The sequence below is a fragment of the Melitaea cinxia genome, chromosome 1 (assembly GCF_905220565.1).
Source record: "Melitaea cinxia chromosome 1, ilMelCinx1.1, whole genome shotgun sequence".
Classification (NCBI taxonomy): Eukaryota; Metazoa; Arthropoda; class Insecta; order Lepidoptera; family Nymphalidae; genus Melitaea; species Melitaea cinxia.
The window spans coordinates 5,701,844-5,726,032 of NC_059394.1; the positions used below are offsets into that span (position 1 = coordinate 5,701,844).

The 24,189-nt window shown below is 32.8% G+C and overlaps 1 protein-coding gene across 2 annotated transcripts in view; it reads right to left on the reverse strand.

Moving 5' to 3' along the window:
• LOC123655706 (RNA-binding protein 24-B-like) overlaps positions 1–10,043 on the reverse strand; it is a 33,298-nt gene extending 23,255 nt beyond the window's left edge. For both annotated transcript variants that reach the window (XM_045591470.1, XM_045591462.1), the window contains exon 1: positions 9,676–10,043. In XM_045591470.1, coding sequence (XP_045447426.1) covers positions 9,676–9,897 — 222 coding nt within the window. In that variant the 5' untranslated portion in view covers positions 9,898–10,043. The remainder of the gene's footprint in view (positions 1–9,675) is intronic.
• Positions 10,044–24,189: the final 14,146 nt, after the last annotated feature.

Sequence of the window (24,189 nt, forward strand, 5' to 3'; positions counted from 1 at the left end):
CTGGGGTTGAATTTACCGAAAAACTCTATATCAATGATGTAAAAAAAATAGTATCTTTATGAGTACTGTTACAAAAAAAAATTACCCACATTTTTACTAAGCTTTAATAAAAACCACTTTAAGAAACATGTTGATAATAATAACTGTACCAATGTAAAACTTTATGTTTTGTTTTATACCTTTACTATTACTGTAAAAGTATCGTAATAATATTGTTACTTTTCATTTGTGAGTTTTATTTTCAATAATTTTAAATTACCTTTTACTATACTAATAAATTCTATACATATCTGAAGGTTTAAAAAAAATTGTTGCAAAGGCATTGACATACTTTTGTTATAATCATCGAGTTGCATCAATCATTCGAATAGAATCTAGTTTCATTGTATTTATATAATACAGTATATTACAGAAAATACAGTGACAACGTCGAATTACCAATTGTAATGCATGCGAGCCCCACAGGTCGCCACCTCGCCTTCACCAACCAACTATACCTGGCCCACTGGATACTCACCGGACAAACATATTATATCTCTCGTTGTTAAATACTGCAGCTCAAGTTATTCTAGTCAAAATATGTAACGTAGAAGCTAATTAAATCGACAGAAACGAAGGAAACATTTGATGACCTTCAGATATCGGAGGTCTGGTCATTGTAATTTAAATATCGAACCTTATATTTATAACTTTTTTTTTCCAAAACGTTTGTGTATAAGTTACAATGCCAAATACAATCGTATTTTTATCCCTTATTTATATATTTGATGGCATGGGATTGTCTTTTTGAAACATTTTGTTGAATTCTATTAATAATTTTGTCACAACTTTTTATACAACTCTGTTTAGAAAAGTTGAGAAAAAAAATAAGACCCGACTTAGCTTTATTGATACTAATTGTAATTCCAAACATACAATTTTATATCATTTTTATTCGAACGTGAACAACATTAATGAACGAAATAGCTATACAAATGTTGGTTATTTTATTTGTTTTAACGTTATTTTATTGCCCTACAGATAATATTAAGTTATTATACGTAATATAACATATTTTATAATATTAAATTATTTATTATATATTTATAATTTACTACGTCAATTTCAATGAGCTAAGTGTAGTAAGCTAAGCAACTATTCCTGATGAAGGGTTAAGAGTAATAAAAAAATACTTGACAGATTAATTACCGCTGCAATTAATAAATATCGTTTGAAACATAGATAGAAATGTATTTGAAAACTAGCTGTGCCTGCGACTTCGTCCGCGTAGAATTTAACAAAAAAGTTATTTTTCAGTTCGCAGAGTTATCAAATAGTTAAATAAATTTCTAAAATAAAAGTAGCCTAAGCTACTCCTTATTACATCAGCCATCTGACAGTGATAGTCCCGTCAAAATCAGTCCAGCTGTTTCAGAGATTTGCTGGAACAATCAAACAGACAGACAGACACACAAAAATTGTAAAAAATGATATTTTGGTATATGTACCGTGTATACATCATGCATTTAGTAAAAAGCGGAAAACCAACAAGGAAAGACAAATCATAAGACTTGTTAATGTTTGTGCTATTTAACACACACAGCACTCTCTTATAGTAAATTCACATTAAAAAAAATAGTTAATAGTCTCAGGTCAGGCCTTAATGCCAGGGCCGGAAAATTCGATACCTTATTTATTTTGAAAGAAAATTCAATAAGCATAGTTTAGTGTTGTATATTTTATTATACATGTACCTACATAAGTAGCTTTTCAAAGACTTCATGGACAAATACCAATAGAATCAATTTCATTTATATGCCTTATTTTAATTATCTAGTTAGCTATCAGAAATATAAATAAGTACATACGTAACAACTTGAGTTTAAAATGACGCCAGTGAAAGGGCGAGTAATAGCTTTTGTTCCATATTTTATGTTTAAAGGCAAACGTGAGTTATAATTAAAATATGCAGTAAATGCATATCGATACGGTACTCATAGTTAATTGATATAATGATTTATACCACAAAAGCCTTTATTTAATAGCAAATAACGTACATGATCGAATAAATAATATCATGGAAAGCAGTTAACAGCGTTTCGTTAAGCGCTCAAATTCTAGTTAGGTAAGGCGCCGATAAGGAATCTTATCAACCAATAGTTTTCAGTGTGTATGTTTTATTGTTACTGTGTTGAAATAACTTTTTCATTTTCTTTCACCAATATGCTTTTAACTGTTTAAAAAATTTAGCAATTTTTCGTATTGCATTGGAAAGTGCAATGTGAGTTTTTTTTATTTTTGTATAACTAGGTTGGCGAAAATGCGTACGGTAAGCGGTCACCGTAGCCTATTGATACCTGCAACACCTGTAGAATCAAAAAGCACGTTACCGACCCAGCCTCCAAAAACTTCCCAGGAACTCTGGCTACCTTATCCAAGACAGGAACAAAAAACTACTCGAGAACAGTAAATTTAAGTAAAGAATTTGAGTAAAATAATTTCCTATGTGATCTACCTCAGTAAGCTTAAATTAGATCTTGACATTGATTTAAAGAATATAGCCAGCACCCTCTCTTCCCGTGGCTGTTGTAAGAGGCGACTAAGAGATAGCACAAATCCACTACCCCACCTTGGAAATTAAAAAGCCGACTGATGGCGGGATAGCCATCTAATTGCTGGGTTTGAAATACACAGGCCGTAGACGGGCAACAGCGTCTTCGGTACGACAAAACCAGCCCTGTGGTCACCAACCCGCCTACCCAGTTTGGTGACTATGGGCAAAACATATGAGTTCACACCGTTTTTGGTGCGAGCTTGTGGAGGCCTACGTCTAGCAGTGGACTGTGATAGGCTGAAACGGTGATAATGATTGATTTATTACAGCCATTACAGGCAATAGGACAAGGTATTATCTCGTGGTTTTTGACTAATTAATGTCCTAAATATTTTGTAGTTTTGAAATGGAATAAAATAAAATTGTGTAAAGTTTTAAGGAACATTATTTGCTAAGCTCACAGAGAAAACTAAATTAAAATACGAATTACACCTTAATACAATTGTAAATTTTACATGAATTAGGGTATTAAATGATATTTACATACTGTTATTATGCACAATTTAATTGTTTTGCATTTAAATATTTTACATACACACATTTTTTTCCTGCAAATAAATTATATTTGATGACGACGCGTTGGCGCAGCTGTCAGTACTGACTGTTGCGCTGGCGGTCGCGGGTTCGATCCCCGCTCACGACAGATATTTGTATTGGCCATATAGATGTTTGTCGTGGTCCTTGGCGTTTGTGCTTGTGTATTGTGTGTCTTTCCGGACCCCGACACAGGAGAAAATCCTACTGGGGGCCGTTGAGTGTGAAGCGTTTATTATTATTATTTTTTTATTATTTATAATCATTAATTATTCAAAAATAAATAATTGGTTAGAACCGATTCTCCCTCGTTCATTTCTTATCTTTGTCACGAACACTATCTGCTAATTTATGCTATCAGCAATATTTATCAGCATATTTCATTTCGTCATTATTTAATTAAGACCGCACTTAGTCTATAAATAATTTTAAAATGAGAGGTCTATAAATTTCGTATTTTTTGTATTTATATAAAAATTGTTTTGAGACAGCAGGGTGTAAATGTTGAAATTTATTATTACAAAATAAAAAAAAAATTGAAATTTGAATATTTTGTTCATTAAGTAATCGTTCAAAGGGGCTTATGAATGGTCAATTTACAAAACATGCTATTTTATCATGCTTGTTTTATCGTCTATGTAATCTCTAAAAGTATTGATATTTGTCTTGATTCATTCTAATAGCAAGGATTTTCACCAAATCTCATCATTGTTAAACACTATTTTGCAAAAAGTATTGTTAAACTAACTCTTTAACAATATGTGTCATAAAAGGTAGAATTTAAAAAGAGAAAGTACATCAGGAAACAACGACAAAAAAAACGATAAGTACCGCACAGAAAGGTGCTCCAGTTTACACACCAATTTGCATTATTTCACTACGAAACACTAACGATTTAGCGTAGGAAAAACTCCATATTTATTAATTTCTAGCACGATGAATTACTAAAAAAAAATTCTAAATAATTTGTAGCAAATATTTTTGTCCCATGCGGAGAATAGTTAGTAGCAGTATAGTAATAGCAGTTTGATTGCATATTGGTAAACTTATTCAGTACAGTTCATTTAAATAAATACTGATTTTTAGGTTTTTGTATAACTTTGAATAAAAAAAAGTGATTTGTTTGGTACATTGGTATGTTTACAATAAAATGGTCATGTAAAAAACTGGTGTTGATGAGTTTATAAACTATATTTTTGAATAAAGAAGGTATAGTCATTTTAGTGACTATGTACACAATAATAGACATATCAAGAATATATATGTAATAAGCTTATCGAAGCAAAAAATAATAGTTTTTGACGATGAAAAATCGGCACATGGTTTAGTTGGTTTCTGGGCGTACCTATACAATTATATTTAACGTTGTTAAACTTGAAGTATTCCTTACAAATTAAAGATTTTTGATATAGAGAATTGAACTTCTTACATTTATATTATTATATAAACAAGCTTGTCCTTAGCAACGATACATCGAATACTTTTAAACGAGCAATTCTTATAATTATTTATTCTTATATTTTATTTATTCAGAAAAACTTACAGCTATACATTATAAATTAGAAATAAAATTAAAAACTAAAAGCCATTTAGAAGTTTTTACAATTAACAACCAAAGAGTGCTATTATTAGTGAGATATCATTTAAGAGTTTGAGAGTAAAACAAAATTAAACTTATACTTAATGGTTCGAGAACTTAGCTGCATCATTAAACTGCTTAGAAATCGTTAGCTATCGGAAGAGAAATATTCTGTGTCACCAATCGAATAGAGTAATGTTTAATCAGAAAAACATCAGCATCACGATGATCGCGCAAAAAGTCATTAAATCGTGTAGTAGATCTGCAAATAAACGAATTTCGACGATAAGGTGGGATATAGAATGTGGCAAAATTACGAAAGAATCAGTGGGTACATGAAATTTAATTCTGTTGTGTAAGTCTGGGTTATCTATAATATTGTTGACAATTTTATTTAGATATACTAAATCAGAGACATTTCGACTCAGGGGAAGGAAATAGTTTTTTTTTACATCTGCTTTTATAGTTAACTAAATTATCGCCACATTTATACTGCAAGTATCTTAAAAACCATTTCTGAATACATTCGATTATATTTACATGCTATGCTATATGTTGGGTTCCAGATCTCAGAACAATACACCAGTATACTACGTACGTAAGAGCAATATAGAATTGTTATAGGCTTAAGCATTCTAAAGTATTTGCAAAATCTAACAAACCCCAAAGGCCTTTTTTACGATAAATTCATGTTGAACATGCTCATTGAATAAAAATTTGCAGTCTACACCACCCACGTCTTTAATTTTATTTATATGTACCATTGTTTGATCTTTTAGGGTGTAATTGTATCTAAGAGTGTTTAATTTGCGAGTAAAATTCGTAATGTGGCATTTTGAGACATTAAGGTCTAATTTATTAATTTGGCAATAATTATTGAATCTGTTTAGGTCATCCTGCAGTAATCGACAGTCATCCATTGAAGAAATACGTTTTATTATTTTAGCATTATCAGCATACAAGAAGCAAAGAGAATGATGAAAACATGATGATACATCGTTCAGAAATATGGCAGAAAGAAGTGCCCCAATAATGAGCCTTGAGGAACTCCAGTCGGAACTGACACCCAGGCACAGACGTAGCCGTTTAAAGCTAATGCCTAAGAACGATTATTTATATATGAGGAGAACCAACGATATAGATTTCCGTGTACTTCCGCCATATAGATCTTTCGAAGCAGAATACAGTGGTCAATACGCCTAACTAGGCCTAACTAAAATCAGTATATATTATGTAGACCTGTGCACCCGAGTCCTTTGATGAGCTAACATAGTCATATGTAAGAAGAAGATTAGATGTGGTCGAGCGACCTTTCAAAAAACCATGCTGCTCTGGAATGAACCAAGCCTGAATTGTAGCATAAACCTGTCGATAAACGATATTCTCAAAGATTTTGGCAAAAATGCAAAGTTTTGAAATTGGTCTATAATTTTCTATATTAGATTTATTGCCATTTTTATACATGGGGGTTATGAACGCCGACTTCCATATGTTTGGTACATAGCCTTTATTCAATGATCGTCTAAAAAATATACTCAAATGAGTAACAAAGCTTTAAGCACATTTTAAAATTATTAAAGGAGGAATGTCATCATCATATAATATATATACTCTGAATCTCGGAAACGACTCCAACGATTTTCATGAAATTTAGTATCAAATGGTTTCGGGGGCGATAAATCGATCTAGCTAGGATTCATTTTTAGGAAATGTCGTTTTTTCCGTGTTTTTAGGCAGTGAAAAACTGCTATAATATCATTAGAATACGAAGGTAAATTTCATCACCATCAACAAGGTTATTATAATAACTCAGGTGGAAAATCGGGCGATCCCGAAACGAGAAGACCCCGGTTCGAGCCCAGTATATCCTCGAAGCATAAGAGTTGGGTTAATTTTTTTTACGAACTTATCGAATGAGAATTAATAAATTAATAAAAATTATTGTACCTTTTTTTAAAAACTACCCCTTGCTCGTTCCACCCGCGTAATATCTGATCCCGCGGGAATGTCGGAATAAAAGGTAGCGAATGTGTTATGTGTATGAATATTTATAATTTATTTATAAATAAATAAAAATAAGTTGAAATAACTTACTTCACTAATTAGATAAGCCTAATCCTTGTGATACAAAAAGGTCACATGTTTCTTGCGTGAGTTTTTTTTTCTATGAGTAATTGAGTGAGTTAGACCTTTATTTTGCTACTAGCGACCCGCCCCGGGTTCGCACGGGTGCAATGCTGATACTTAAATACTACCGAATGTCTTTATTTATAGTGTGAAGCTAGCTTATAGCATAGTTATTAACATAATAACAACAACATTCAAATATGCGTCGTTAGATTACGCGTTGTTACAGAATGCGTTGAAGAAATAAAGGTTCACTGCTCGTTCCCCGTAGGTGATAGCGTGATAATTTGTAGCCTATATGTTGACCCGACTTCTTAATAATATTCGTGCCAAATTTGAAGTAAATGCATGCATTACTTTTTGAGTTTATCCCGGACATACATTCAGACAAATATACAGACAGACAAAAATTCTAAAAACCATATTTTTAGCTTCGGTATCGATTGTAGATCACACCCCAAGTATTTTTTTTTTTTTAATATTCAATGTACAGTTTTGATTTTCCTACCATTTTATTATATGTATAGATTGTTCTTTCGGCGACAAAACTGTTAACGCATATAAAATAATATTATAGTATATTACGTAACTTTCTCCACTTATACATATAATAAGAGGTTAGTTTTTTCTCAGTTGAGACGACACAGGTTTTAATGGCCTATTCTACCTCTTGCTGTTAGGGTCTATTCGTAACTTATTTGCTGGATAAACTTTATTCACAACCGGTGAAACCGGCCATAGATATAGGAGATGATAGTGTTTGTAATCTGAGATTAAAAATTTTTGTTCAGCAATTAAGTAAAACCCATCTATCGGAGTTGATCACACGAAATAGGATTTATATTGCCTTTAAATTAGTCATCCTCACAGATATTCATGACTTGTACAATAAAATATGTACTACAAAACTTCTCAATGTCATCATCAAGGATCCGACCCATGTAAATGCAATGTAAAGATTTTAATAATTATTACAGTTACCTACTAACACTTGTTTACAAAGACACTTTGTGTTAATTTTTGAATAGTGACATAAATTAATATTCCCAAAACGAAAAATTTTCTACAAGGTGACACTAATTGAAGTTCAGAACCAAATTAACGTAGACGAGATAATAAAGATAAAACAAAATAATAGGTACAAAAAACGGCTACGGCGTAGTACTCGTAGCGAGAGGCGTGTCCTGGTCTGCGACGCCCAGCATTTTCACTCTGTAGACTGTACAGAAGACCAAATCGAGATTACAAATTCCGATGTCTTATTTCAATGTACATAGTGCCCATATTAAAATAGTCTTGGAAATAGACTTAATAAATAAGAGTCGCCACGCCTTCAGAATTAATTGTTTAATATATGTACATCAACACTCTTCAATTTCATGATTAAATTTTGTGCTTTGTTTACATTTACACAAATGTAGTAATAATTTAATAAAGACAAAATTAATCTTAGAGCCCAAATATTTGGATCTACGGCTACACTTATCTTGTTCCACAATAATTAATTAAGAAAAATTGGGTTCTAATTAATCGCTATTTAGGTGTCAAGCATATGATGTGCGGTCTATAAAATGATACAGTTCGTTTAATGACCAAAGCCTTGCCACCTCTCTAAGGTTTTTTTTTCTGCAGAATACAAGACCCGTTCCTCTTCGCCCGCACAGTATCAGATGACGCTCTTTTGTCTTCCAAATGTACTTCAGCACGTCCCAACATGCCGGGTTATGTACCCACCGAGCAACTATGCAATTGTTTCTTAAGGATCTTTGCCTTAACCTGTATTGTTTTAACAGTAAGGTCGATATTTAAATACGACTTCTAACAAACTAAACTAACATTACAGGTGTCATGTATCTAGTCTATGTTGAAGGTTTTATATAGTAAAATAGAGGCACAATGTGGTAAAAGTATTTTTAAGATTCGTAATTTTCATCTATTTGTAAGTTTTTTATATTATTACACTAAAAATTTCAATGTGTCTAGACCGTTTTTTTATAAAGTGTCGCTATCGACGCATTGCGATTATTACAGCTATTTAGATGTCACAGCGAGGGTGCAACGAGACATGTTCCCTCCGACAGGGTCTCTACCCTAGTTGAATTGAAAATGGGGTTGTGATTCATTTCCCACGAGCCCCACTTGCACCGCACGAAGCCTCAAACTTTATTACGCTAAAAGATTCGTGAAGCAGACATTTTGAAAATCGGACGAGTATCTAGCAAATTCGACTCGAGCCAGCGTATGAAATGACTAAACGACTATCAAAGCTTGTGGCGGTACTAATGCATTATTCACGCGTTGATTGACGCCAAGGTGCTGTTACGGTTTATCAACGTATTGAACTTTATTAACTAAGTAATCAATATTATTCGCGTTTGCATATAACTCTAGTACAGCAGGATACCCATTTTGACTGTTGTATTACTAGAAATCCATTAAGAAATTGTTCATACAATAAACAATAAACATTGGTACATGGAAAATTAAACAATACATCTATCTCTGCTTAAGTGGATGGTGAATGCAACTGTGGAAGTAGGTACACCTGTAAACCGAGGGCATAACTTCCGTGTTTTGTTTGAATAATTTCGCGATATGTTCCATATGTATGTGTGTATTCAGTAGCGAAGTATAACACAGGTAGCAAGTACGATAACGCGTACATGCGATACGCTGTTTCAGAAATGAAGCGATGTTAGTGCGCACAAGCACTATGAAGTTTACGTGTCATTTCAGCTGAACAAGTTTTTACAAAAACATATATATGGTTGAAATAAATGATCGTATTTAATCGTGACTGAATTATCAATAATTAAATAAAATTTAAAATAAAACCACTTACAAATCCATATCCTCTGCTTTTGCTAGTTTGTCTATCTGTTATAACGACGGCCTCCTCTATATCTCCATAAACTGCGAAATGTTCTCTTAAGCTCTTATCCGTGGTGTGATATGGGAGACCGCCAACAAAGAGTTTCGTCCATGTGGTGTCCTTCTGCCCGGGGAGTGCGCCTAACGCCAGCAGCCCCTCGGGCTCGGCCGGCAGAGCGCCCGCCATCAACATGCCTTGCACCGTCTCCGTCGCGCCGGCCACCCTTGCACCCGCGGTAACTGTCACTCCGCTGCAGCGGACTTATACGCACGAGCGTAGGTTACTTGTAAACACGGGAGCCGATAGATGTGAGTGTCGTGTGTGGTGGTTGAACGCGGACTGATGCTCGTTCACGGCGCACGTGGTGCTTCGGTATAACTAATTTTAACCCCCGCCGCGCTCCCCGCGCCGACTACCAGATGCAAAGACACGGCCCGTCGGGCCACATGCGTCGTCCCACTGCATGTGCCTTTGCCTTTTACCCTCCGCATTTTCCATGATGATATGTATCGTTATCAGCATTACTATTCTCACTACTCTCGTGTTGTTACTTTTATTTTCATTAATCAAATCATTTAATTTTACAATAGTTTTGAAGCCTTAGTTTTTTTTATTAAAGCGCTATTTCAAAAAGTCGAGTTAAACATCCGCTCTTATCTACGTAGTATTTTTTATAAGATTTGTACATCAAAAATAGATAGGGGCATCGTCTATGACGCGTAATTGTTGAAATCTGAATCTTGATCCCTTAGAATAGGGTCTGTTTTTTTATGGAAAAAATATGTCGTGAGGTGGGAACTGTTATCAGTCGGTACACATTGTTTTATCTTTAACAAATCTCTCTTTTGAATCAATCAGAGATCAACACCATCTCAGATACTTTTGATACTTTTGCGTTTATCGAAATTAAATATTAAAATAGATGAACCAAGCCTAGATATTACAAATAAGTAAAATAAAATAAATTCAGATTGTAATAGTTACACATAGATGACCTTACGGAATTTATTTAACAATTATGTAAAGAAGTTTTTTATAACAATTTTATTTCGTTTACTTAAACATGACACGATGAATAAGATCACATTTTATTGCAATTCAACCTAAATGTCTAATAAAAGTTATATTTATAACGATTAAAATATAAATTATTTTGTTATAGAAATATATCTCATCATCTTTTTATATGAAAAATTGGTAAAAAACATACTGCATTGAAATCCTTCAATTAGATTAATTGTCTTGACTAATATGGTATTTTTTATCTATAAATAGTAATAAATTATAAATAGTACTTACCTATCATGAATCAAACATTATCGAAATATGTACTAATAAATGTGAGTAAATTGAAAATTTGAAATAAATAAGATTTTTAGTTTCATAACTGTCATAGAGGTACGTTTATTATTTTATTTTGATAGGTATATTTATTTAAACACATTAAAATAAAAATAAAAATATTCATTTGAAATGGTAATATAATAATGATGAAAACAATTTCATGATTCTATGTAACATATACCATACCTATCACGTACGCAATAAATAATTAAATTATACTTTGACATAATATTTAAAAAAAATGTGATATACTATTTAAAAAAATCTATTGTATAAAAATAAAAGGATAAATTCACGTGATAAACGTAACAATTTAAAAGTAACAACAATGAATATTTATTTCTTTTTTGTCTATAAGTAGGTAGAGTATGTAAGAGAAGTGTTGTTCTTTTATTTAAGAATTAAAAAAGTTAAGAATGCTGATTTTTTCTCAGGGGCATTTCAAAAGATCAGCTGTTTCGCTTTCCCGCTATCTGTCATTGTGTAATCGTCTTTTAAGAGAATGCAATGAATGTTTTTTCATTAAAAGTTTGTGCTAGGTAAAGCTCTAAGGGTGGGGTCGAGGGTTCATTGATCGAAGCTATTGTCAACTGTGCGCGTGCGCTGCCAGCTGCCATAATCGCCCTAGTGTTGGGGTAAGCAGATGGTATGATATAGAAAAAGTTTTATTTTTTATTGATCTAATCTAAAATTTTGCGTTACGCTCGACGAGACCTTACTCTTATGTCGATGTAATATTTTGTGTGACATTACGTATGATCATAATTATTTTTTACTTTGTAAGTATGGTAGGTGAAGATTACAATCCAAGATCCAAGATTTCAGATTTCAATTGTTAAATGAAGAAGTTATTTACACTGTTTACTGCTTTTCTCCAAAAAAAAAAGAAAATGTTTAATCAAAGCATTGCTGTAATTTTTTTAATAAACTTTGTCTCACACCTAATTAGGATTACTGTATTTTAACTGACTTCCAAAAAAGGAGGAGGTTCTCAATTTGATTGTATTTTTTATGTGTGTTGTGTTACCTCAGAAATTTTCACTGGGTATAATTGTGTTTGCTGGCAAATGAAAAAAACCGACTTCAATTACATCGACAAGTAATACAACGTAAGTAGACGAAAAAAATTAACAAACGCACTAGTCGTCGCTACGATTTTTGAGGGTTTCCCTCGATTTCTGTGAGATTCTATCATCAGATCCTGGTTTCCTTATCATGGTACTAAACTAGAGATATCCCCTTTCTAACAAAAAAAGAATTATCCAAATCGGTATATCCAGTAGAAAGTTATGCGGTATAATACAACGTAGGTCGACGAAAAAAGCATCAAGTAAAAACGCATTATTAGATATAACTCGAAAAGTAGTTGTTAGATCTCAAATAAATTTAAATGGGACCAACTGACACATACCACCTTTCGATTAAAAAAAAATTGTCGAAATCGGTCCACCCGGTCAAAAGTTCTGATGTAACATACATAAAAAAAAAAAAATACAGTCGAATTGAGAACCTCCTCCTTTTTTGGAAGTCGGTTAAATAGGTTTATATGCGGTCAGATTGAGTAAGCTCTCTCTTTTTTGAAGTCGTTTAAAAAATATTTCCGATGATTCTATTTTATCGAAAATTCGTGCTTATCTATATGAGCTGAAATGAAGTTTATCCGTCCGTAATAGTCAACAAATATTATTCATTCAAATCAAAATAACAATGTTAATGACAAATTAACAATGACTTATTTTTTTTTTTTCATAGCAATCATATTTTCTACATAAATAAATATGAAATGCATAACTCGAGAATGGCTCGACCAATTCGGCTAATTTATTTTTTATATGTTCCTGGCCCACGGAAGGTTTTAATAATAAAAAAGAGAAAGAAATTTTAAAAATAAAATCTACTATTAACTTTTGACAGAACGAAGTTTGTCCGGGCAGCTAGTTTATAATAAAATAAAATAAAAAAACATTTAAAATTCTGTCTAAAATTTGTTAGAACATAAAAAGTATAATCTATTTTTTTCTAAGCATTCATAATTAACACTTTTTTCTAACTTTGCTATGACTAGTATTTTTAAAATGCTTTAGTAAACAGTAATTAATATGATATACCTACCAATAAACGGTTGTCTAACTCTAGAAAAAAACCCCAAGTAACGAGTACATATACTGAAAGAAAACTTAATTAGTAGCTAAGTTGATTTAATTAAGAATTACATAAAACTCTATTTACAAGTATAAATGTGATTATCAACTTAGGGTAATCTTTGGAAGGGAGGAATGGAAATGTTTTATTTTTAGATGAGTACATCTTTTTAGTTCTTTAAACAGTAACAATTACAAATCAATAAATGTATGCGATGGCGGAGAAAGCGTTGGTTAATTCGTTATGCTTCCACTGCTGGTTAGGAGATAACATAATTATGTATAGCTTAGGTTAGTGTTTAATCATTTAATTGTAAGACCTGGCGTCTGCTGTATTTTACAAGCTAGTACTTTTAATTATTAAATGCCCAGGTGTAAGTACCATAAGAGCACAAATTGATTCCTGACATAAATTAAGTAAAGGTAGGTTAAGTTTACTTTACTTTCCTTTCTACTTTTAAGTAAGTAAGTAAGTATAAGAAGGTAAGGTTCCCTTGCCATGTCAGTTTCCGATTGTTTCCTGTTAGAATGTGATACTACCCTATAGATTAAGAAATGTAGTCGTAGAAGGCTTGGCAGGTTGTAACAATTATAGTTATTTTTCCTATCTAACATTATAGCGTTTTTAAGGTTCCGTACCTCAAAAGGGTACAGAATCACTTTGTTTTCTAACTCTCTGTCAAGACCATTTTCTCAGAAACGCGTGGAGGTATCAAGTTGAAATTCATATCAAATACTTAAATCTACTGTCCCTTAGAGCTGTGAAAAAATTAAACTTCTAAGCCAACGTAATCAAAAGATAAAGCCGTTTATGCTGCAAATTTTCGACACTCGCAAAGGAATCAAAACCTACAGGGTACCTACTTCCCGTGAATTCAGAATCTTGAAATTCTCTGAGCTTCATAAGCTTCAACGCTTATAATACTTGATAATGGATTAGTCTATAACCTTTTGCAATACGTATCTAAATAAAAAAAAAAACGAGTGTGCTTTAGACCACGCGACTGAAGTAAACCCTACGAAACGTAACTCTCTCTCTCTCTTACTATCTTCACTAACTTATATCTTTTTTATGGTTTTATATGTTTTTAGTTATGTTTTAACGTTCTACGACTAACAGTTTTTTTTAAGTTACGCAAGACACATTTAACTGTACCTACTTACGTACGTAGGGACGCCAATAGTTAAAATGGATTAAGGGATCGTCAAAGTAAGTAATAAGTCTCTGAAAATTTAATTTCTACGATCAGATAACTTACATAAGATATAGAAAATAACATCTAATTTAAACCATGTCTATTATTGATAATTTTATTGTGTTCGTTGGCAAACGAAAAAAAAAACCGACTTCAATTACATCGACAAGACAATACAACGTAGGTAGGCGAAAAAATAGTCAAGTAAATAACTATCAAAGATTACTCCAAAATTTATAATCAGATCTCGATGAAATTTAAATGTGATCACATAATAAACATCGGCTTTCGATTAAATTAAAAATCACCAAAATCGGTAAACCCAGTAAAAAGTTATGCGAATTTTCGAGGGGTTCCCTCGATTTCTCTGGAATCCCATCATCAGATCCTGGTTTCCTTAACATGTTACTACACTTAGGATGTTTCCAACAAAAAAAAGAATTATCAAAATCGGTTCATGAACGACGAACATACATTAAAATATATATATATACACTCGAATTAAGTAACCTCCTCCTTTTTTGAAGTCGGTTAAAAATAGCTTTCGTGATAAAAACCCAATTCATTTAAAATTATTCATATGTACAATATGTAAGTAAGTACATAGTAGAGCCACTAGTATTTTAAAACCGATCAGGTTTTCTAAAAAATTAATCAAAATATCACAAGTACCTACCTACATGGGTATATAAGGTATACCTAAGCAAACTATACAAATATCACAATAAACACACTAAAATTTGAAAAATACAGCTGTAAAATGAAACGTATAGTCCTAAACTACAAATACCTTAGAAAAACGTATTATTTTATTCAAGTTTGCAGTCCTTGTGGATCTGCCCACCGTGCCTCGGAGAGCACGTTAAGCCGTCGGTCCCGGCTGTTATTATGTACACCTGATAGCGATCGTTACTCATAACAGGGAATATATCCCGCCCAACCTGCATTGGAGCAGAGTGGTGGATTAAGCTCTGATCCTTTTCCTACATGGGGGAAGAGGCCTATGCCCAGCAGTGGGATGTTACAGGCTGAAGCCAAGCGACCAACACATGACATTTATTTAGCAACGCAACGCTCAAAATTATCCTAGAAAGTAAGGTCGAAATTTTTATTGACGCTCTCTCCGTCTAACCATCTCCTTAAAAGAGAAATATTAATCTCCATATATTACAATCTTTATCTTCAGTCGTCTCCTACAAATGATCTTTCTTCATGAACCGTTGACGTTTGCCAGAAATTATGACGCCGTCAATAACTAACAACTCTCAACCTCTCTTCTGTCTATCTGGAAATGCTGATATGCCTTCGCGTTCTTCCATTCTTCCCGGTAAAAGGAGGTTCCCGGATTCAAGATTCTAAGCTCCGACCTTCAGTTTTTTTTTAATGTGTGAAACTTATTATTATAACTTCAGCATCGCGATAATATGTTGACCTATCAAGGCTTATTTATGCATATGATTTATTAATTTTAGGTCAACTTTTCTTTAAATTGTACAGAGTAATAAGTAAGTCTTCCAGAACCGCTAACAATATGACTACGAGATTGATAATATGTATATAGGTGATTAAATATAATACGGGTATACCTAACATAAAAACAAATTCCTTATACCTTGGTTAAAAATAGAAATAAAATCAGAAGAAATAAAAAATGTAATATATATATTTCAACAAATCCTATTATATTACCAATAATACTTAACGAAGCCCTAGAACCGTGTCGAAGTGAAATAATACTTTGCAGGTGATGTGGATAAAAATGTTTGAAAAATACCGTACTATGGCTTTAAATCTTAATTACACTGCATAGCGCTATCTATAAAATTTATAAAGAACTAATTGGCTCAATACAAAACGTTTATGACATCAGAGCGTTTGTTTGTAAAAGCTTCTAAATTAATACTCTAGATGACACCAGTGACAATTATTAAATAGTTTTCTAACAATCTACTAGATGGCAGTGTATGCCATATTTACATCTTTTTAAACCTACATCACAAGATATCTCACAATATATTTTCTCTTCTAGTAATTTAATTTAAGAATCATTAATAAGGCGAACGGCTTTTCTATAAATACATACACGTAATTTAGTCTTCTTAATCATTTTATCCACAAAATACATATAATAAGAATCACCTCTGCAAGTTTGTAATGATGGGTCAATGACGATTAACCCTAACTCATATCAATTGCGTCACAGGCCACAGGCTTACAGGTTTGTCTGGAGTAAATGGACATTGCATACTTTATTTAATACGTACAGACAACTCTTTCATTTCAATTTTTTATATATAATTAATTTATAACTTCTCGTATATACGGGAACGTAAATAGGTTTACCCATTAGTTAGAGTTTCAGAGGTGTATTTCTTTTAGACCTATATTTGTAATTTGTAAATCCGATATTTTATTTATCGTTTCATACTTACCTATATAAATATTTATTACAACTGACGTTGACCTTTGTAAGCTAATGTTGAATCATTGCATCTAAAAACGTTACTGATTGAGTTCTAGAACGATTGCGTCACCAGTAAACATATTAATGATATCAAAACATTAACATTTGTTAGTTGCCTAAGTAATTAAAATTTTATGAATATTCTATTTGCTTGCTAATTCGTTTCCTTAGCACAAGTCGTCGTTCTCACAGCCGGCTAATGCCTGTATACTGATATAAATATGTACATGGCCTCTTACACGGATTTTCAAAAACTTGAATCGAATCTTTTAACCTCTTCCTTTTTTGAATTCGGTTAAAAACAACATTAGTGTTTGCGTCTTTTTTCTTAAATCGGTTAAAAACAACATTAGTCTTTTTTCTTTGAAGTTTTTTATAATTTGTTTCGATATAACTACCTACCTAAAAAGAAATAATATAATAATAGTCTCTCACAATTGTTGTTTAACAGTTACCTTTTTACAATCAGTAAAGGATCATTTTTGTATGTGTTGTAATTAATAATAATATAATTGTTGGGAAAATATATTTTTGTCATTGTTATTATTGTCTATAATAGGTAGTAAGTAGAGAATATATGTAGTCCTACAATATTCTAGTACATAACTGTCGCAGTATTTGATAATTACCCATTGGATTCATCTATAATATAAAAATGAGTCGCTGAATGTGTTGCTAAGCGCAAAACTCGAGAACGGTTGGACCGATTTCGCTAATTCTTTTTAACCGACTTCCAAAAAAGGAGGAGGTTCTCAATTCGACTGTATTTTTTTTTTTTTTTTTAATGTATGTTACATCAGAAATTTTGACCGTGTGGACCGATTTCGACAAATTTTGTTTTAATCGAAAGGTGGTGTGTGCCAATTGGTCCCATTTAAATTTATTTGCGATCTAACAACTACTTTTCGAGTTATACCTATCTAATAATGCGTTTTTACTTGACGCTTTTTTCGTCGACCTACGTTGTATTATACCACATAACTTTCTACTGAATGTACCGATTTTGATAATTCTTTTTTTGTTGGCAAGGGGATATCCCTAGTTTGGTACCGTGATAAGGAAACCAGGATCTGATGATGGGATCCCAGGGAAATAGAGGGAAACTCTCGAAAATCCGTAATAACTTTTTACTGGGTGTACCGATTTTAATAATTTTTAATTTAATCGAAAGCTGATGTTTATCATATGGTCACATATAAATTTTATCGAGATCTGATAACTACTTTTTGAGTAATCTTTGATAACGCGTAGTTGCTTCACTATTTTTTCGTCGATCTACGTTGTATTACTTGTCGATGTAATTGAAGTCGGTTTTTTTTCGTTTGCGAGCAAACACAATTATTTTAAAATATTCCTTGAAGTACGAGGATGGTTCTTACGGAGAGAAAAATTCTAAAAAAAAAAATTAAAATTTTCTGAAAAAGTCTAAAAACAACACTTTTCTATACTTCCATACAAAAGATTTGTGATAATACTTAAAAGTCAATTTGAACTTTAATACCATACGATAAAGTTTGTGTTAGGCGATACGAAGTTCGCCGGGTCAGCTAGTTATAAATAAAATAATTGTTTTTTGGCCCCGCGTTGACGCAACGGTTACAGCCATGGATTGTACCTATTGCGTTGGCGGTTGTGGGTTCGATCCCCGCTCATGACAAACATTTGTATTGGCCATACAGGTGTTTGCCGTGGTCTGGCTGTTTGTGCAGTACTGTGGGTCTCCCCACCGTGCCTCGGAGAGCACGTTAAGCCGTCGGTCCCGGTTGTTATCACGTACACCTGATAGCGATCGTTACTCATATATCCGCCAACCCGCATTGGAGCAGCGAGGTGGATTAAGCTCTGATCCTTCCCCTACATGGGGAAAGAGGCCTATGCCCAATAGTGGGATATTACAGGCTGAAGCGTAATTGTTTTTGCTCGCAAACGAAAAAAAACCGACTTCAATTAGGTACATCGACAAGTAACACAACGTAGGTAGACGAAAACATAGTCAAGTAAATACTCGTTATCAAAGATTACTCAAAAATCAGTTATCAGATCTTGATCAAATTTAAATGGTACCGAAAATCAATCATCAGCTTTCGATTAAAATAAGAATCATCAAAATTAGTACACCCATAGATTGAAGAAAGAAGAGTACATCCAATGAAAAGTTACGCGGTATAAAATACGATTAGGTACAAATTTAATTGAGTAAATAAATTACCATTTTGTTGTAATTAAAATCAAGGTGAAATTAAATTTGCATGCCTAGACTGGTTTTTGGTATTTTTTATAACGAGAGGTTAAAATAGTTTATTATTAAATGAGTGCAAATACTGTGACGAAATTAGAAGACATCACAAAATTATTACTAATATTGTCGGGTCAAGTGGCTTCAATTGATAGAGGATATGTAAGTGCCTATATAATCAGATTTTGATTTACATATAATATACGGTTACATAAGAAAGATTTTGTTCAACATTATACATACACATATATAAATATTTACAACATACTTACACACACGATCATCTGTCCCTAAAGTAAGCAACTTACTGCTTGTGTTTATAGGTAACAGCCGACTGGTTTAGCTACATATTTTTTTTCGATAAGCATACATATAAATAATACATACATAAATAAATATATTTATATTACGCCCAGACTCGGGGTGGGAATCGAATCCACAACCCCTGGAGCAGAAAACAGGGCCACTACAAACTGCGCCAACGGGCTAATCAAAAGTACTTAAACATATTAGTGCTTTATGCATTTATACCTTAGATACTATACAAATTTATATTATTACTTATTACTTATTCAGAACTAGCCGCAGTTGTTATTTTGAAACATCTTTTTTTATACAAAATTTTGGACCAACAAGCCTACGACCCACCTAATGCTAACCGGTTACGGTAGCCTATAGAGGCCTGCAACACCAGAAGCATAACAAATGTGTTGTAGACCCCTCCCACGGCTGCCCCCAGAAGCAGTGGCTACTTTACTAACCACAGTAACACCAGACTGCTTGAGAGCGGTATTGTTTAGCTATGATATTCTGTAAAATTGAAGTGCTTCCAAGCCGGGCTGCTCCAGATACAGAGCAAGATATTTCTTGATGTACCTTACAAGAAAAACCCAAGCGTGTGAAATTTCTGATATTTTGGCGACGTTACTGACTAAGTCCTCTTTAAGATAAATGTTGATAGTGGCCGTAATTTCTCAAGAACCTTGTCAAAAACATGTTCGTTTTACTTGTAAGAATTGCCAACTGAAGCATAAATTCTGAAAACTACTGTAAAATCGAGACATTCCGGATCAAGGGTTGGTACGTTTGTCCCGAAAGCCTTAAAAAGAAGTACCTCGCGTAGCATACTTGGCAAAAGTATCTAATAGTTTTGATACAAATATTAAGAATAATACGGTTTTTTTTAAATAAGATTTTATTTGCTTTGACGTGTGACTCTGTATTCGTCAAATTGACCTTTATTTGTAGGTTACCTTAGCTCCATGATATCGCAGCGTGATATTTAATAGCTACTCGTAACAACTTTTATTATTAAAATGTATATCATAACCAAATATTATTTTTTACATATTTATAATTGAATGTCTCTTGCGAATGATATCCTGTTATCTACGTATCAAGTTTCAGCGCAATTGGCTCATTATTATTACGTGATTAACAATGTCCATTATTTAAACAATATTAACCAGAATTTCTTAGTCTCGTGTAAAAGCACCTAAGAACGTTTACGACTAATCTGTAATATGTATATCATAACAGTTTCATGCGGCTATAAATCTATAAATACAAATATTACACCCAGACTCAGGCGGGAATCGAACCCACAACCCGCTAAGCAAAAAGCAGGGCCACTACAGACTGCACCATCGGGCTAGCCAAAATTTAATAATTTGAGTGAAAAAACTAAGTCTAGCTTGTAGTGCGAATTCAAACCATGCCTATAGGCCAATATCATATGCTTTTTAATCAAATTAAAAAACGGAGAAGGTTATCAATTTGACTGTATGTTTTTATGTGTTATTTTAACTTTTTACTGGGTGTACCAATTTTTTGATTATTTTTTTTTTCATTCGAAAGTTGTTACTTGTCGTGTAATCCCGTTTAATTTGATCGAGATTTGATGAAAAGTTTTTTAGCCCCTACTAATGTGTATTTCATTGACTACCTTTTTCTACCTACCTGTCATTCAAGTATTATGTAAACACCGGGGGTGGGGATCTATCTATGTTTTGCTTATTTTTGATGACATGGAGGCCGGGGGGGTCTAGATGGTGGTTACGTCAGCAATATTTATTTATTATTTCTGAATAGATTAAAAACATATACCAATGTTTACGTAAGCATAGGGGGGAGAGGGTAGGGTTTTGCTGACTTTCACTGACATGGGGGAGGAGGGGGTTAAAAATTACTAAAATTTTGCTGACGTAATACTTAAACGACCCCTATGTAAATTGAAATCGTTTTTAACCAACTTCCAAAAAAGGAGGAGGTTCTCAATTCGACTGTATTTTTTTTTTGTATGTTACATCAGAACTTTTGACCGTGTGGACCGATTTCGACAATTTTTTTTCAATCGAAAGGTGGTGTGTGTCAATTGGTCCCATTTAAATTTATTTGAGATCTAACAACTACTTTTCGAGTTATATCTAATAATGCGTTTTTACTTGACGCTTTTTTCGTCGTCCTAGGTTGTATTATACCGCATAACTTTCTACTAGATGTACCGATTTTGATAATTCTTTTTTTGTTGGAAAGGAGATATCCCTAGTTTAGTACCATGATAAGCAAACCAGGATCTGATTATGGGATACCAGAGAAATCGAGGGAAACTCTTGAAAATTCGCAATAACTTTTTACTGCGTGTACCGATTTTGATAATTCTTTTTCTGCTGGAAAGAAGATATCCCTAATTTTGTACCATGATACTGGGTGACCGATTTTAATAATTTTTAATTTAATCGAAAGCTGATGTTTGTCATGTGGTCACATATAAATTTTATTGAGATCTGATAACTACTTTTTGAGTAATCTTTGATAACGCGTAGTTACTTGACTATTTTTTCGTCGATCTACGTTGTATTTACTCGTCGATGTAATTGAAGTCGGTTTTTTTTCGATTGCGAGCAAACACAATTATTATTTTATTTTTTTGATACCAAACACAATCATATAAAATTTCCTTTGGTTTCAGCGTTATCCATTATAGTCTTCCACTTTTTTTTTAATATTAAATATTACCAATGTAGGGAATTAAAAAATTTATAGTCTCGACGACTATATAAAATATTTTGCACTTAAAAACTATGCGAGTCACGTGATTAATTCACTAGATGACTAGACTGATCTGGTTTCTCATTTATAACTGCTGTTGCTATGAAACATCTCTACAATGAAACTTTGAATAACTGATATTCTCGATCGAGATTTCCATTGTCCGGCTTATTTTTATTTTAGTTTCACAATATATAGCATACAGTTAGGTATACTTTAGTTAAATATTTTGTTTTTGTTAGAACTTGAAGACACGCTACAAAGAATTTCCTATCAGATTTATTTGCAATTCTTTAAACATAAATTGTACCAGCGATGACCAAACGAAACAAAAGTTTAATATCAGCTCTTTTTTACATATGTATCTATTAAAACGTCATATTAGTTTTATTGTAAATTAATTTGTTGCTTCAATAAGACAAAGAGTCAGTTCGACGAATTATATTGTTTGATTTGTTTTTGTGTTTGCTCAATCTAAGCATATTAACGCTATGTAAACTCATAATACTTCACTTGTATAATATATTGTATTTTATATCATGTCGATTTTATTTTACAATGGTGAACGATACGGTTGAGATAGCAAGGCGTTCACATTTGTACGCCATCACTCATCAGTCTGCAATTCGTATTCGCAACGTCTAAACAAAAATACCGCATGGAATTTTAGAATACAAAACAAGTTTTTGTCTATTTCGATAATTTTCTAGACTTTATTTATTTATAAGAGTTAGCTTATTACACTGTCTTTTTTATTGATAGAATCCTTAAATTAATTGTCAACGGACTTATTGCAACGATTAATTTCTAAAATAAATATTTACTGGCTGCAAGCCGTTGTTAAGATTAAAATTGTATTTTTACCAACCTCGTGGGTGTCATTTTAAGAGCCAATTATGAAAGTTTTGTTTCTGATTTTGATTGGTTTTTGATTCAATTTCTTTTAGCCGGTATCTAATATTAATATTAGACATAAGCAACTTGTTAGTTCTCGTAGAGAAGGTACACAGATTATTGTTGCTGTATCATATATGTAACTATAATGTAATTCTACTTATATCTTGGGTATCGCGCCATGATACGCGATGAAAAATAATATTTTATCACTTAATATTTAACTTATACTCTCTTAATTAAAATAGCTAAAAATATTCACAGATGCGTGGCAAATTTTGGAGAAGGCACATCTATTTTATTTATACACAAACTGGTCCCGTCTGCTTACAACTTTTTAAACGACTTCAAAAAAAAAGAGTAGGTTCTCAATTCGATTGTATTTTTAACCAACTTCATAAACAATCAACAATAGTTTATTAAACATTATACATATTTACATACTTCATAAAATAATTTGATCAAGATCTGAAGAGCACATTTTGAGTAATCTCCTACTATGAGTAACAATCGCTATCAGGTTTACATGATAACCACCGGGACCGACGGCTTAACGTGTTCTCCGAGGCGCGGTGGTAAGACGCACAAGGACTAAACAAACATCCAGACCACAGCAAACATCTGTGTGGCCAATACAAATGTTTGTCATGTGCGGGGATGTTGGACCGTTGCGCCAACGCGGCGCCACGTATGATATAATACACCCATTTCAATACACCCATCGACCATACAAGAATAAAATATTTTTGCAATGTATGCGTGACCTAGTTATAGATCCTACGGCCTGTTCCACCAGCTGCGTGTGTTAAAGTTTATTCAAATAAGTTACGATTAGACTTTGACAGCAGAAGGTAGAATAGGCCATTAGGACCTGTTTCACCGCAATTAATAAACTACAGCTTTTAGATTCATTTTTGCGAAAACAAATATCTCAAGAATACAGTGGAGTTTGATATTGAAAAAGAATAAAACATCAAAAACTTTTATTTGTTGAATATAGTCATCCGCCATCTTCGCTATTCATCGCCAGTCATCGGTGAATACAATAATCCAAACCATTTTGACTAGCCGTTGGCGCAGTTTGTAAATACACTGCTTTCTGCTCCGCGGGTTCTGGGTTCGATTCCCCCCTCTGTCTGGATGTAATATATGTAAAAA